At 49.0% G+C, this 12,148-nt stretch overlaps 1 protein-coding gene across 1 annotated transcript in view; it reads right to left on the minus strand.

Moving 5' to 3' along the window:
• Positions 1–12,148, minus strand: part of PLCB2 (phospholipase C, beta 2) — a gene marked incomplete at its 5' end in the record, with an annotated part of 34,504 nt that overhangs the window by 17,044 nt on the left and 5,312 nt on the right. The window contains 10 exons of the mRNA XM_009868738.1: positions 423–507; positions 888–970; positions 2,598–2,755; positions 3,074–3,220; positions 3,402–3,568; positions 4,267–4,367; positions 4,634–4,709; positions 7,011–7,064; positions 7,308–7,387; positions 7,486–7,626. Coding sequence (XP_009867040.1) covers positions 423–507; positions 888–970; positions 2,598–2,755; positions 3,074–3,220; positions 3,402–3,568; positions 4,267–4,367; positions 4,634–4,709; positions 7,011–7,064; positions 7,308–7,387; positions 7,486–7,626 — 1,092 coding nt within the window. The remainder of the gene's footprint in view (positions 1–422; positions 508–887; positions 971–2,597; positions 2,756–3,073; positions 3,221–3,401; positions 3,569–4,266; positions 4,368–4,633; positions 4,710–7,010; positions 7,065–7,307; positions 7,388–7,485; positions 7,627–12,148) is intronic.

Below are 12,148 nucleotides of genomic sequence, written 5' to 3' on the forward strand. Positions count from 1 at the left end.
TCCCAGATGGAAGTAGGATCGGAGAGGCATTGGTAGGAAGAGCCTGCAACGCTGCTAAGCCCTCCTTCCTATTTCTTTCCAAAGCAAGTGCTGCCACACAGATTTGGAACAGTCCCAGGTAGAGAAACACACTGACTCATCTTGGTGCAGCCGGTATGACTTGGCTACCTCGAGCTCAGTTCTTGAACTCACTCAAGTCTCAGGGTGTTAAATGAGAGCAGAGTCAGGCAAGCACCTGGGAAAACCTCTGCAACTTCATCCACTCACTGTGTGGCTTGTCCCTATGAACCAAGCTTATTTGTCTGTAGCATTGGCGTCTCTTTCACTTGCCTTTTACCTCTTACGGTGTTTCCTAGCACCAGGCCAGACCAATTTTTTCAGAAAAACCTCCCCACTAGCCTCCTTTTCCAACTGCCACATACCGGGTATTTTTCCAGGGGCTCTGTCAGCAGCCTGTCTCCAAATATGGTTCGGCAGTACTCGGCCATCTTCGCCTGCTGCTTGGGCCTAAGGAACAAAGAGATCAAGCAGGAGCGGATGGAAGCACAGATGGCCACATCCAGAGCCTAGAACCAACAACCATCTCAAGATCCATGTACTCTACCCAAAAAGCCATCTCTTGCCCTCACTCAGGCAGTTACGCAGATCTTCAAGTCCCTTCCCAGGCTGACTCCCATCTGTTCACGCACTGCCACCCTGAGTTAAAGGCTGCACAATTGTGATCACTCTCAATTTGCAGCTTATGGTTCATCTTCCAGCTCTGACACACCTCCAGTTGCTTCAGAAATCTCAATCGATGTTTCATTTCACAACCCAGGAGCCCTTGTCTGCACGCTTTCTGCTCAGGACAACAGAGAACACAATTCTCCCAATCACCAGATACTCACGAGTCCACGTGGTTCTCAAAGGACAGGATGACAGGGTAGGGAGATGTTTTAAAAGCACTTTCCGCAATGGCCTCGATGGCATCCTAAATGAGGGAAAACATCAGCACCCATTAACAAGAGCCACGCAGGTGGCCTCCCACTGAATCGGCTCCACACTGATCACTGTCAAGAGCTTCTCTTAAAAGTAACTTAAAAAGAACCTGACCAATTTTCTATTGTTTCATCTGCTTATTAAATCCTTCTGTCTAGTAGCACATAAAACGGGAATGTTCAGTAACCAGCAGTGCTGACATTTCAAATGCAAACACCATGGAAACGTTCTCAGCATTAATGATTGAAGGAAAAAATAATCGTATTTTCCCTGAGCCCCTGTTAAACTGCCACAAATTTCCACTCTTTTCTGGGGCTGCTAATTGACACGGTGAAGAAGTGTGATTTGCTCCTTCGCAATTCCAGTCCCCTGCTCGCCCAAACCCTGGTTCAGCTGCGATCTCAGTGCCGAGGGAGGCTGCTGCAGCTGCTCCTCCATGGACCACTCGGACTCTCTGTCACAGGACCTGCAAGGTTCAGAGAAGCTACAGAAAAAGCGACTAAAAGGCCACAGGCACTGGCAGAAAAGGGAGAGAGGTGCAGAGGGAAAGATCTATGTATTATGTAAAACTAAACCTGGGCACATGCTGCGTTAACAGGTTATAATTTCCTTGAGGTACAGTCACATGCTTCAGCAGAACTCTGCAATTACAGCAGCTACAGCTGTCATTATTTCTGCCATCTGTAATGAACCGCTGTGCAAAAGGCAGCAGCTGTACTACAGGATTTGGGAAATTACTGACACTGAACATGACAATGCCTCTGATCTTAAGGATTGTTTTTCTTTTTTCCCCCCACATAAATATTTTACTAATAGTGAAGCGTGGGAACTGGGGGGAAGGTACAGAATAAGAATAAATAGCTTTAAAAAGAATCTAAAGTGCCTCTGCCTGTCAGCAGCGGCTGCATGAAGGAGCACAGGAAAAGTAAGTGTGATGCATTGATTTTTAACCTGCAAGCTGTTTGTAACTTCTGAGGTTAAATTCCCTGTACTTCCAAGGGAGAAACAGGCTTTGCACTGCACTTCTGGAGCCTGCGAGCTGAACCCAGAGGGAAGGCACCTGTCCCGCATGCTAGAGGGCAGTAGCTCCACTCAACACGCTGCCCACACTCAGGCAATTAGGAAGCAATTAAAACCTATTCCTCCAAAGTACCAGCACGTGAGGCTGTAATCCACACAAACCAGCTGGTTGGAAGATCAACTCATTTTAATGATTTGTTTTCTAAAAGCCACCTTGTTTGTTTCTCTGCTGAACACCTACCCATAAATCCACTACCCTCACACACCTTTCTGTCCATAGATCATCTCAGTGCACAGCTGCTCAACCATCTCTCCTGACCGCCCGCATTTCCCTCATTCATTCATCTTCGTCTAGCTAACAGCCTCTCTTCCGGCCCTCCCATTCCGAAAATGTACACAAACTGCAGCCTACTGCAGAGCTGTTTATCTTTCATTCCATCTACACATTCACTCACTTGTCATCTTGCCATCAATCTTTTCCTCTCAAACATCTTTGCCCTCAGCCCATCCATTTGACAGTTCCCTCAGCCAGCCTCCTCCAGCAGATCAGTCTGAAGCCAAGCAGGGAAAAGCACGTACGGAGAAAACTCTTTGCATACCTTGAAGAGGATCTCAGTTGTCATGGTGAACCCGTGAGTGATGATGGGCTCCTCATCCGGGGGACGGCCCTTCCAGCAATCCAGCTCCACGCAGCGGCAGCCAGCCAGCAGCGCCTGGCGATACATTTCGGGAGACGAGATACCGGAGAACTGACCCGCTGGAGGAGAGCACAGGGAGGGAGGCTCGACATTAGCTCTTCACGCGGGACAGTTTCCGCATAAACCGGAGCGACAGAACGTCCCGCCACCCTTGAGCAGGGCTATGCAGCAGACTGACAAGATGCTTTTGGTTACAGGGTGGCAGTTCTTCTTCTCGGACAGCACTGAAGTGCCAAGCCTCTCAGAGAGCAGCACAGCCCTCAGCCCTCCGAACTGGAGGGCACATACAGGTGCCCAGTACTGTGGCCATCCTTCACTCACGCCCAGTGTCAGCACCTGTGTGCTGGAGCTGAGGCAGACCCCGGAACTGCCCATACCTGTTAGATACGTGTTGTGTGACGAATTGATGAAGTAGTGTGAGAGCGGCTGGGTCATGTCCTGGTACAGCACCAGTTTATCCAGGGCTATCACGTTGTTCTCGGGGCCACAGAGAAACCAGACCATCCCCTCTGGAGACAGCTGCCCTACATGGAAAACAAAGCTGTCAACAGTACTGAAACAAAACGGTTCTGGCACCTCCTTGCCCGTGCACTGCAACACAGGGACACTGCTCCGCTGGGCAAGTCAGGGGAGCAGAAGGGGCGAGATCCTCTGCTACTTTCACTCCACCTCTACACTAAGACTTCTGGGCTGAGCAAGACTCACCTCTCTGGATGTTTATCCCACTGGGCTCATACTTCTCAATCAGGCTCTGCGCCTGCTCGGGTTTGGCTGGTGGGAAAAGGATGTCATTGAGGCGAGAGTCTCGCTGCCTTCTGTTGATAAACTTTGCCAAGTGCTCTTTGGTCATGTAGGGCTTTGCTTTAAAGTGGCTAAGGAGAGAGAATGACAGAGGAGCAGAGGTAAGGGCTGTGCGTTACCCAGGAAACCTTTTCACAAATAAGAGATTGGGCCTTCCTCAGGTGAGCAATGGGTGTCCACCTCCCTGGGCCCACAAATTCCCGTGGTGTCTACATTTCTTCCTGCAAATGGTGTTTCCCACTGTGGCCTTTCTTCTTCCTCACTGATCCAGTACTGCAAAGAGGCTGTACTGCGCGGAGCACAAAACACAATTTGAGTCTCCGACTCAAACTCCAAAGGCACTTGAATTTCGGAGCACACTGACTTGCCTGCCCTACACAACCAAGTCCATTGAAGAAGTCAGAGATTCTGCCACTCAAAAAAACCAAAAGGTCACCAGCTCCTTGTGAGGGATCTCACAGTGTACACAGCCTTGTCTGGGGCTACCCACAAGCAATTTCACATTAGCACGAGCTAGTGTTGACCTGGAATCAACCTCCCTGATGGTGACAGATAAGAGTCCCCCTGCACAGTGAGGTCTCATGTCTCATCCTTTTTGTTTAGGCTGTGAGTCAGTGTTGAGCGCACGGTCACTCCTTCGTGACCCAGGTTCCTGCCCTTCTAAGGCGTGAGACCAGACAAACCACACAGGCCAAAAGGAGACGTGAGGGGGGGTTTATGCTATCTTTTGCCACAGGAGATCAAGTTCTGGGGCTTGAGGGAAACTTACTGTGAAGTAAATATCTCATCAATCTCAGGCCGCGGACACAGATTCATGAGGAAAGTTTTATACACGGTCTCAGGGAAGTCCTCTGGGTTGATGGCATCATTCTGAGAATTCAACAAAGACAGGTCAGTATCCCAAACCTCTGACCATTTTCACCTGGCCGTTAACACCCCCAGGCCTGCACTTGGTTGTGACCAAGCAAGTAAGTGATTGGAACATCTGGGAAGGTGTTTAGGAAGGACCAGATGGAGTGGAGAAGCACCACAGTGCCCTATTTCAGAAAGGATGGTTGTTTAAACTGTCCCTCAGTGCCTCTTGTGAGGTTATTCTCAAACTAGACAGCGCTTTGGCTGCCTAGCAGAACCCTTACCTTGCCCTTGGGAAGATGACAAGCGCTTAATGCTGCTTCCACTCTCTTCCTGTCTGCGGGAAACGTCTGAAAAATACTGACCAAACAGGGAAGAAAGAAATCACCACAATGCAGCAGGAGGGAAGTCAGAAAGCCTGGGTTTGGATGGCTGTAAGACCTCTTCACTACCCTGCATCAGCTTACTCGCAAAATCCCTCTTTATTTTCCTGCCCCTGCCCTTCTGGGAGGTGCCCCTGTGGTAGCAGGTCTCATGCCACAGATTCCCCAGGACAATTCCTCGATGAGACACCATCCCATGCAGCCGCTGGCACGAGCAAGGAATAACTTTGTAGTCAAGACAACATTCACTAAAGCAAACAAACATTGCACACATCCGCCGCTTTGAAGGAAGGCAAAATTTTCTGGAACCAAAGGCTTTTCATGAATTCAAGAACAAGCAAGGCAAAGAAGCTGGTGCACTGCATGATGGAAGCACAAAAGCCTGCTGCAAAACCAGAGATCACCTCCCGTTCAGACGACTGGGTCTGCAAGGCAGAACTCACTTGATCAAGCCCTCGGCTTAAAGCAGCCTCTCGGCTTCACTACGGAACGGCAACAAAAACTGAACCCTCCCCACTTCCAGCACATCCCAGTCAGCAGCAACGAGGTCTCCTCCATGGATAAATTTAGATGTCAGCTCTACTAAGCTCCCGGCATCACAGCTGCTCACAGCCAAAACGGGGAACAAAAAGCGCCAAATATGTTGACAGGTGAAAAAGCGTTTGGTGGGAGCTGCAGCAGACTTATGCAAAGCCAGGGCACATCGGTTCCCAAGCTACCCTTGGCAAGGCAGAAACTGCAGCACCCTTGTTGGGATTCCAAAGGGATTTGAACATCTACAGAGAAAGGGAGATGCTTAGTGGAATTTTCAGAAGATTTCAGACACGGAGTTTTGCAAGCCTTGCACATACCTGCACCTGGAGATACTGGATAGTTTTATGGATTATTTAATGGTCTAATGCTTTACACAGTAAAGCATTTTTACCCCTCTGCAAGAAAGACGGACCAGGACACTGAGCAGAGGTACAGCCTGTACCGGATATTTTTTCTAGCTTATTTCAGAAGAATAAGCAGAATAAGCTCTGCAGTAACGCTGCCTCGCTTGCATTTTAAAGATCAATTCAAAGTACTCTTCCCCAGTGTGAGTTATTCACTGAAGACCTATGCATTTTTAAAAGCTCTTTGAGGAATACACTGGTTTCTGACAAAATGAAATGCTGCTGCTTGGTGGTTTAGAAAACAAACACCAAAAAATGTTTATTGTTGAATAATGATCAATCATCCAGGAGCCCATTTAACCTGCACAGACTTAATCTAGGATCGTTATGCAAAACAACACGCAGCGGGTTGCGTATTTATTAAGGCGATCAGCGCTCGCCTCTGGTGATGCTGTAACACAGCATAAACCTAGAAGCAGAGTGGTTCAAAACTTCCCAGGGAATGCCCACGGATGCACCATCTGCAGGTCCTTATCCTTAAAACGAAAGATAATTTATGCACCCCAAAGGGAACTGAACGTGGCAGCAGAGCCTTTTATCACTCTGTGAGGTGAATCAACACAGAGGAGCCAAAGGATCAGCCATGGAGTGATTTTATTAGGGCAGACACTGAGTGGCACAAAATCAATTTCCCATTTATGCTGTGTGGTGCAGGGGACAAGTAATAGGCTAGTTCCTGCTTCAGCAAAGCAGCCTGGGTTTATTCTAACAGCAGTCCCACCCTGATGCACAAGGACAGCCCTGGGGACAGCGAAGTGCAAACCGCCACTGCTCCGCGCCTGAACCTCTCCTGCACATCCAGAGCAGAGACCGAGGCCACTGGAATTCCACCAGTGAGAACGGCCGTAGTGGTCACACACAAAGAAAGGAGACAAGGGAAAGCAATGGGCCCCTGCTTCAGGCTGGCTGGGGAGTCAAGCAAAAAGTTCTCCAAACACAGAACTCTTGACACGAAAGGCAAAACAAGACCTGTATCTCATCCACCTTTCAGTTCAAGTTTGCAAAACAACCTGCGATCAGAATTTTACCAAAGTTGCTTGTTTTTGTTGATAATTTCTTGGCAACAGCCAGGAAATGAAACGCATGGCTGTTCAAGACACTTTCTTGCTGTGGGTGACAACCTTTACAAGAGGTTTCCTTTCTGGACCCAAATGATGTCCCAGGCCCTTCCTCAGGAGGTGTGGCAGGAGTCCTTCCACGGCCTGAACCCAGAGGGAATGATCTCCAGCTCTCAGGCGCAGAAGGAGCAGGCAGCTGAAGCCGCCGGGCAACCACCCTCTTACCAGCTGCTCTGCCTTTAGCCCCACTGAGCACACAACCAAACAAAGATCCGTACTCACTTCCTGACGGGAATCTTCCCCTCTGCATTAAGCTGCATCTTCAGCTTCACCAGGCTGTGAATAAAAAAACTGGATTATGAAAATGCACTTTTACAATCTCAGAGGTCCTATTAAGTAAGGAGAGAGAAAAGCAAGCAATTGGGAAAATGAGCTAATCTGGGGCCTTCAACCTGCCCCAGGACTTGTTCTGGAGGCTGCCAAAGGACTGGAATGCTAAGAAGCTTTTTCTTTCTAGTAAAGACAGAAAGGGCAGGAGAGAAATGTCTCAGAGAACGACACCTGTTAGAAATCACTCACATTTTCTCTAGGAAGGTGTAGCGAGAAGCGTTGTACGTGAGGGGATTCCGAACGATGGCCATGATATCCTCGGCCCAGCTCTGGGAACAGACACACACAAGGCAGAGGCACTTGGGCATGATGGAACTGCACCAAGAAGGACACAACGACAAACGTGGGAAGGGCACGGACTCGATACCTTGCCAACATTCTCCTTGTAGGACACAAAGTTATGGAAAGTGAGGTCCACCATGTCAGGGCCCGATACAACAGTCAGAGTCTTAAGCAGGAAGGTGCTGTGAGGATAATCAGGGTTAAAAACCTCTCGGAGCTTCTGGCACTGCCGAAGAAACAGAACAGATGGGGGTGAAGGGAAAATGAAAAAACAGGACCCAATCCAAACACCGAACCAAGGTCAACCATTAGTTTTTCAAGGGTTGCAAAATCATGATCTTCCTTTTCTCATTTTTCATCTTTATTCCATAGCCTGCATTGCCCGGGAACAAAACATCGTGACTAACATCACTATGCAAACACACTGTTTTGGTCTTAAAAAGTAAAACTTGGAGGCTGCTTTTAAAGAAATTCCTTCTGAAACTTCAGCGTTAACTTGCAGACAAGCCGAGGAGTGGTTGGCCTGCTCACACCAGAGGCGCATCACCAGGTTACTGCAGGTGGCCTGTGGCCAAAACATGGGCTAAGAAAGTCTTTTAGATTCGTACGACACCTTTCGCTGCAACCTCCCTCCACCAGAAGAAAGTTGTTGTTTGGGGCCCAGAAGGTCTACTGACTTCACCCCTCGTTACTGGAGGGATGGGTGCTCTCCCCCAGGTCACGTTTTCTGCTAGCTGTCTGTCGCTAGAAGTGGTTTTTTTCCATAGCAATTGCGGCATCCTTCAGCAACAGCTCACCAGAGATTTGTTTTGTTAAGTATAAGGTTCATCTCATTAGTCATACTTGTATTTCATCGCCATATTAAAGTATTTATAGAATCTCTTTAAATTATTTAGCATTTTCTACATTCCTACGTAAGGCATCACTAAGCCGAAGTATCCTGGAGTTGTACTGACAGTTGCTATTTATAATGAAAGGATAAAATTCTCATGTCCTAGAATAAAGCACAGCAATTCATTATCTAAAGTGCAGGATAAATCCATATCAAAGCAAACAGAGAGGCTGTCAGAGCCCCCGCTTCTTCAGAAACTCAGGGCAAAATTCACGAGCTGGGATTGCTGCACGGGTAACACCTCAACACGTTACGGATCATCCCCTCCAGCAAACGAGGGTTCACGTAAGTGCCTTTCCCTTTGTGTTTGCTATAAACTCAGAGCACACACAGTCAGTCACTACAGTTCAGTTCATGTTTAGTGGCTTGTTACGCTGCGACTAACTGGACAATGTCTGAATCCTTGCAAGTTGCAGAAAGTGAACTCCACAGTCTTAGACTTCTGTGGACCTCAATTCAGCCCAAACCAACTAAACCTCCCTGTGTGTAACCACCTGTCCGCACCCCGCTGCGATGCAAATGGAAGCAGCTCCATTTCTGCCCCAGCACTTTCTCTTTACCCTTTGACTGCAGTAGCAGAAACTCTGAACCAGCTTCAGGCATTCTTATGTCTGTGCCATCCTGCACAGAGGGGCACGTAGCTTTTATAAGGAACTCGGCAGGTATTTTTCACTGCATTTTTTCAAATTTCTGAAGCATCTGCAATTTTGACACACACGCAGCAAACTGGCATCTTTAGGAAAAAGAGGACGGGCTGGATTACAGCTGAGGATCACCCGACTGCTGTCTCCCACTTCACAACAGTGACTCTGCAGGGGTAACCAAAACCTGCACAACCCATTCGGAGGGAAAGAAGGGCGAAAGCACTCAGATACTGAGAATGTTTGCCAAACAGTTCGGGAAATTCTAAAATGGTCCATTCTTGCTTCGTGAGCAACTTTCCTCTGCAGAAGCAAGTGGCACCCACGTACCCACAGCTCCCTTCTGTGCTCACAGCAACTTCTCTGCGGAGCTTCACCTTCCATCACGAGCAGCAAAGCGTTGGGATTTTAACGTCAAGTTTAACTTCGCCTTGCAAACCCACTGGCGTTTGTTCGGCTTCCTTACCTCTAGCGTTGTTCAACTCTACGCACCCAAGACAATAGAGAACTTGTGGTTTCTGCTGAACTCATTTCCTGTATTTGTTACCAATGGGCTCCTCCCAGCCCTTCCTCCTCCGCAGGCCCGTGGCCGCGGCCCCGTGAGCGGAACGCTGTGGCCAAGCTGCTCCCCGACCCCGCCAGGCCAGGCCCTTTATCAACATTAACTTCCGATGCCTCCTGCTACCTTGGCGAAGGTGACAGCTCTGTTTTACGAGGAGTGAACTGCAACAGGGAGAGGATGATCTCACTGGGGACCTAAATTGGGTTATATTTTCCCAGCAACTGACTTCCCGCCTGGCTTCAAGCAAGTCGCTCGCTCTGCGCTGCCTCCTCTACACGGGGATTATTTCCCTCGCGGGATAAAGGCAGCGATGCCGGCGTAACGCTGAATAAGGATGGTGAGAGGGATCAGAGCCTGTGGCCGAGAGCACGGAGGCTGATGCCACATCTTGGCTCTTTCATAACCTTCAGCACCTTGTGCTGCAGCTTCACTACAGAATTACTTAGCGTCACACTGCAGCCGGCCATGAATGAAAAATAGGAATTGCTTGATGAAAAGCAGGACAACCACATTAGCCAGGCAAATCAGAGAAAGGGAAATATACTTAGTAAATCCACTTAAAAAAAACCCCAGAACCCAAAGAGAAGACAACCTATTGGCAGAGTGGTTGAAATACAGATTCAGCTTTCATTTCACTTCCCACCCTCCTGATTTCCCTAAAATCCTCATCCGTACGAACCACATTCACAGTCCAGAGCAAAGCAAATCCTCATGCAAATATAAACAAACAGCCAGTTCCTTCTGCTGGAAGCGGAACACAGCCCGACAGCTGGGCTCCATCACAGTCGCACGCGCTCCCAGCCCTCTCCCACCCTGCGTCTCCACGAAATGCACAACACGACGTGGTGTGAGAAGACACGACATGACAACAGATCTTCTCTTTCTGGAGAAGAAAGGTCTCGTTTGCTTGCCAGAAGGGGAGCACCGGAGATGATTCAAATGCCTTCGGCTCTGCAGGTCATGCTCATGTCCTCGTTCACAGCGTCACTCCATCGGGGACTCAGCGAGGAGAGGGATGGCTGCAAAGCGGGGAGGACTGTCCTGCACTGCGGGGCCAGCCTGTCACTGCAAAAAGCTTCTCAGCCAGACGAGGCAGGAACACAAAGAAAAATACGCAGATGAAGCACTCTTGGCCCTCCTTGCTGCCTTATCTAAAGGAACCGGAAAACGCAGCAGCACACAGATTCACATGGCACAAAATAACCCGCGGCACTCTGGAATCGAGCAGGAACAGACTGCGAGGGAGAGATGCAGACTGGGCGTCCTCAGGAACTGCTGTCCCTGTGGTCTGAGAGCTCACGCTGCGGAAAGATGGAAGAGGCAGTCGAAGGGCCCGGCTTGACAAAAGGCCATTTTTCAGATGTGGCTGTTTCCTTGCTCGACCCTCGCTCCTCTATTTATAAATCTTTTGCAAGCCACAGGCTTCTACCCACTTTTCCCTGGCAGGCACACGTATCCGTTTGTATCTGTAAGGTTTCTTGTGATCACTCTTTTATCTGAGACTTTTAGTTCCACCCATTGATGAATCCACAGTGCCCAGACGATGCTCGATGCCGCCTTCTCCCCTCGACACGACTGACCACCCACCCCGTGCTTATAGCCCAGGGCTCAGCTCCGAGGGCGCCGCAAGCTCCCCCTGCCCTCGTAGTTCCTCAGCACTGCTCGCTACTTCTTTATCATCTCAAAACAGGGCGTGTGAAACACCTCTGCATCGCTCTCTCCCTTGTACGTGTTCAGAGTCTGCATCTCTGGGTGAAATAACAACAAAATGCATATGGAGGATGAAGCTGTTTTGCAATCGTGGCAGTCAGAAAATACAACTTCTGTTTCTATGAAAAATTATGCTTGTTTCAGAGCCAATGCCTGCCGAAGTGTCTAAACTTTTGTTCAAGATGAAGCCAGCAGCTCACCAGTCTGGCCTAAAACATCACGTATTTTGGTCTTAATTATTACGTTCTCTGTCAGTGTTCTGAGGTCTTGGTGCATCAGAAAAAAACCAAAATGGAACAGCAGTTATTGTTCCTTGTTACTCAGAGAAAAGCACAGAACTGCAGTGTAAATAACATCTTGATGTGCTTCGGCACGCTGCTGAAAAAAAAACAATAGCTTTTTATCTTGTCTCATTTATGTACAAAGTCCCTGCTAATTCTTATCTTTATTACTCTTGAATGCACGCCAAAGTTCATTCCGCCCTGTCTCTCTCAAAGAAAAAGATTTCCATGGAGAAAAAGCACTGCAGAAGACAGAGCGGCTCTCAAAAAAATAAAGCAAAGCGGGTGAGAAGGGGAAGCCTGCACGTGCACAGAGGAGGTCACGGCAGGGCTCGAGGGCTCTGAGCAGGCTGATGGGCAAATATGCCAAGAGGCAAAGGCTCGGGAGGAAGAGAGAGCAGAGTCCTCCTCGGAGAAGGCTGCAAAGAAAAACCCCAAACTTCTCGCCTGGTGACAGCGGGCAAGTGTTACCACAAGCGGGTAACACCCAGCACCCCCAGTGCAGCCACCCGCTATGGGGAGGCTCGTTTCACCTACGCTGGTCTGAAAGCTCAGGGCATGTTTCACCTTCACGCAGCTCGAACTACAGCCAGAGCACAGCACCTGCCAGGGGAAGCACCAGCACAGAGGCCCCCGAGGAAGCCGCAGCCTTCCGTGGGGAT

Source organism: Apaloderma vittatum, unplaced genomic scaffold (assembly GCF_000703405.1).
Source record: "Apaloderma vittatum isolate BGI_N311 unplaced genomic scaffold, ASM70340v1 scaffold9824, whole genome shotgun sequence".
Classification (NCBI taxonomy): Eukaryota; Metazoa; Chordata; class Aves; order Trogoniformes; family Trogonidae; genus Apaloderma; species Apaloderma vittatum.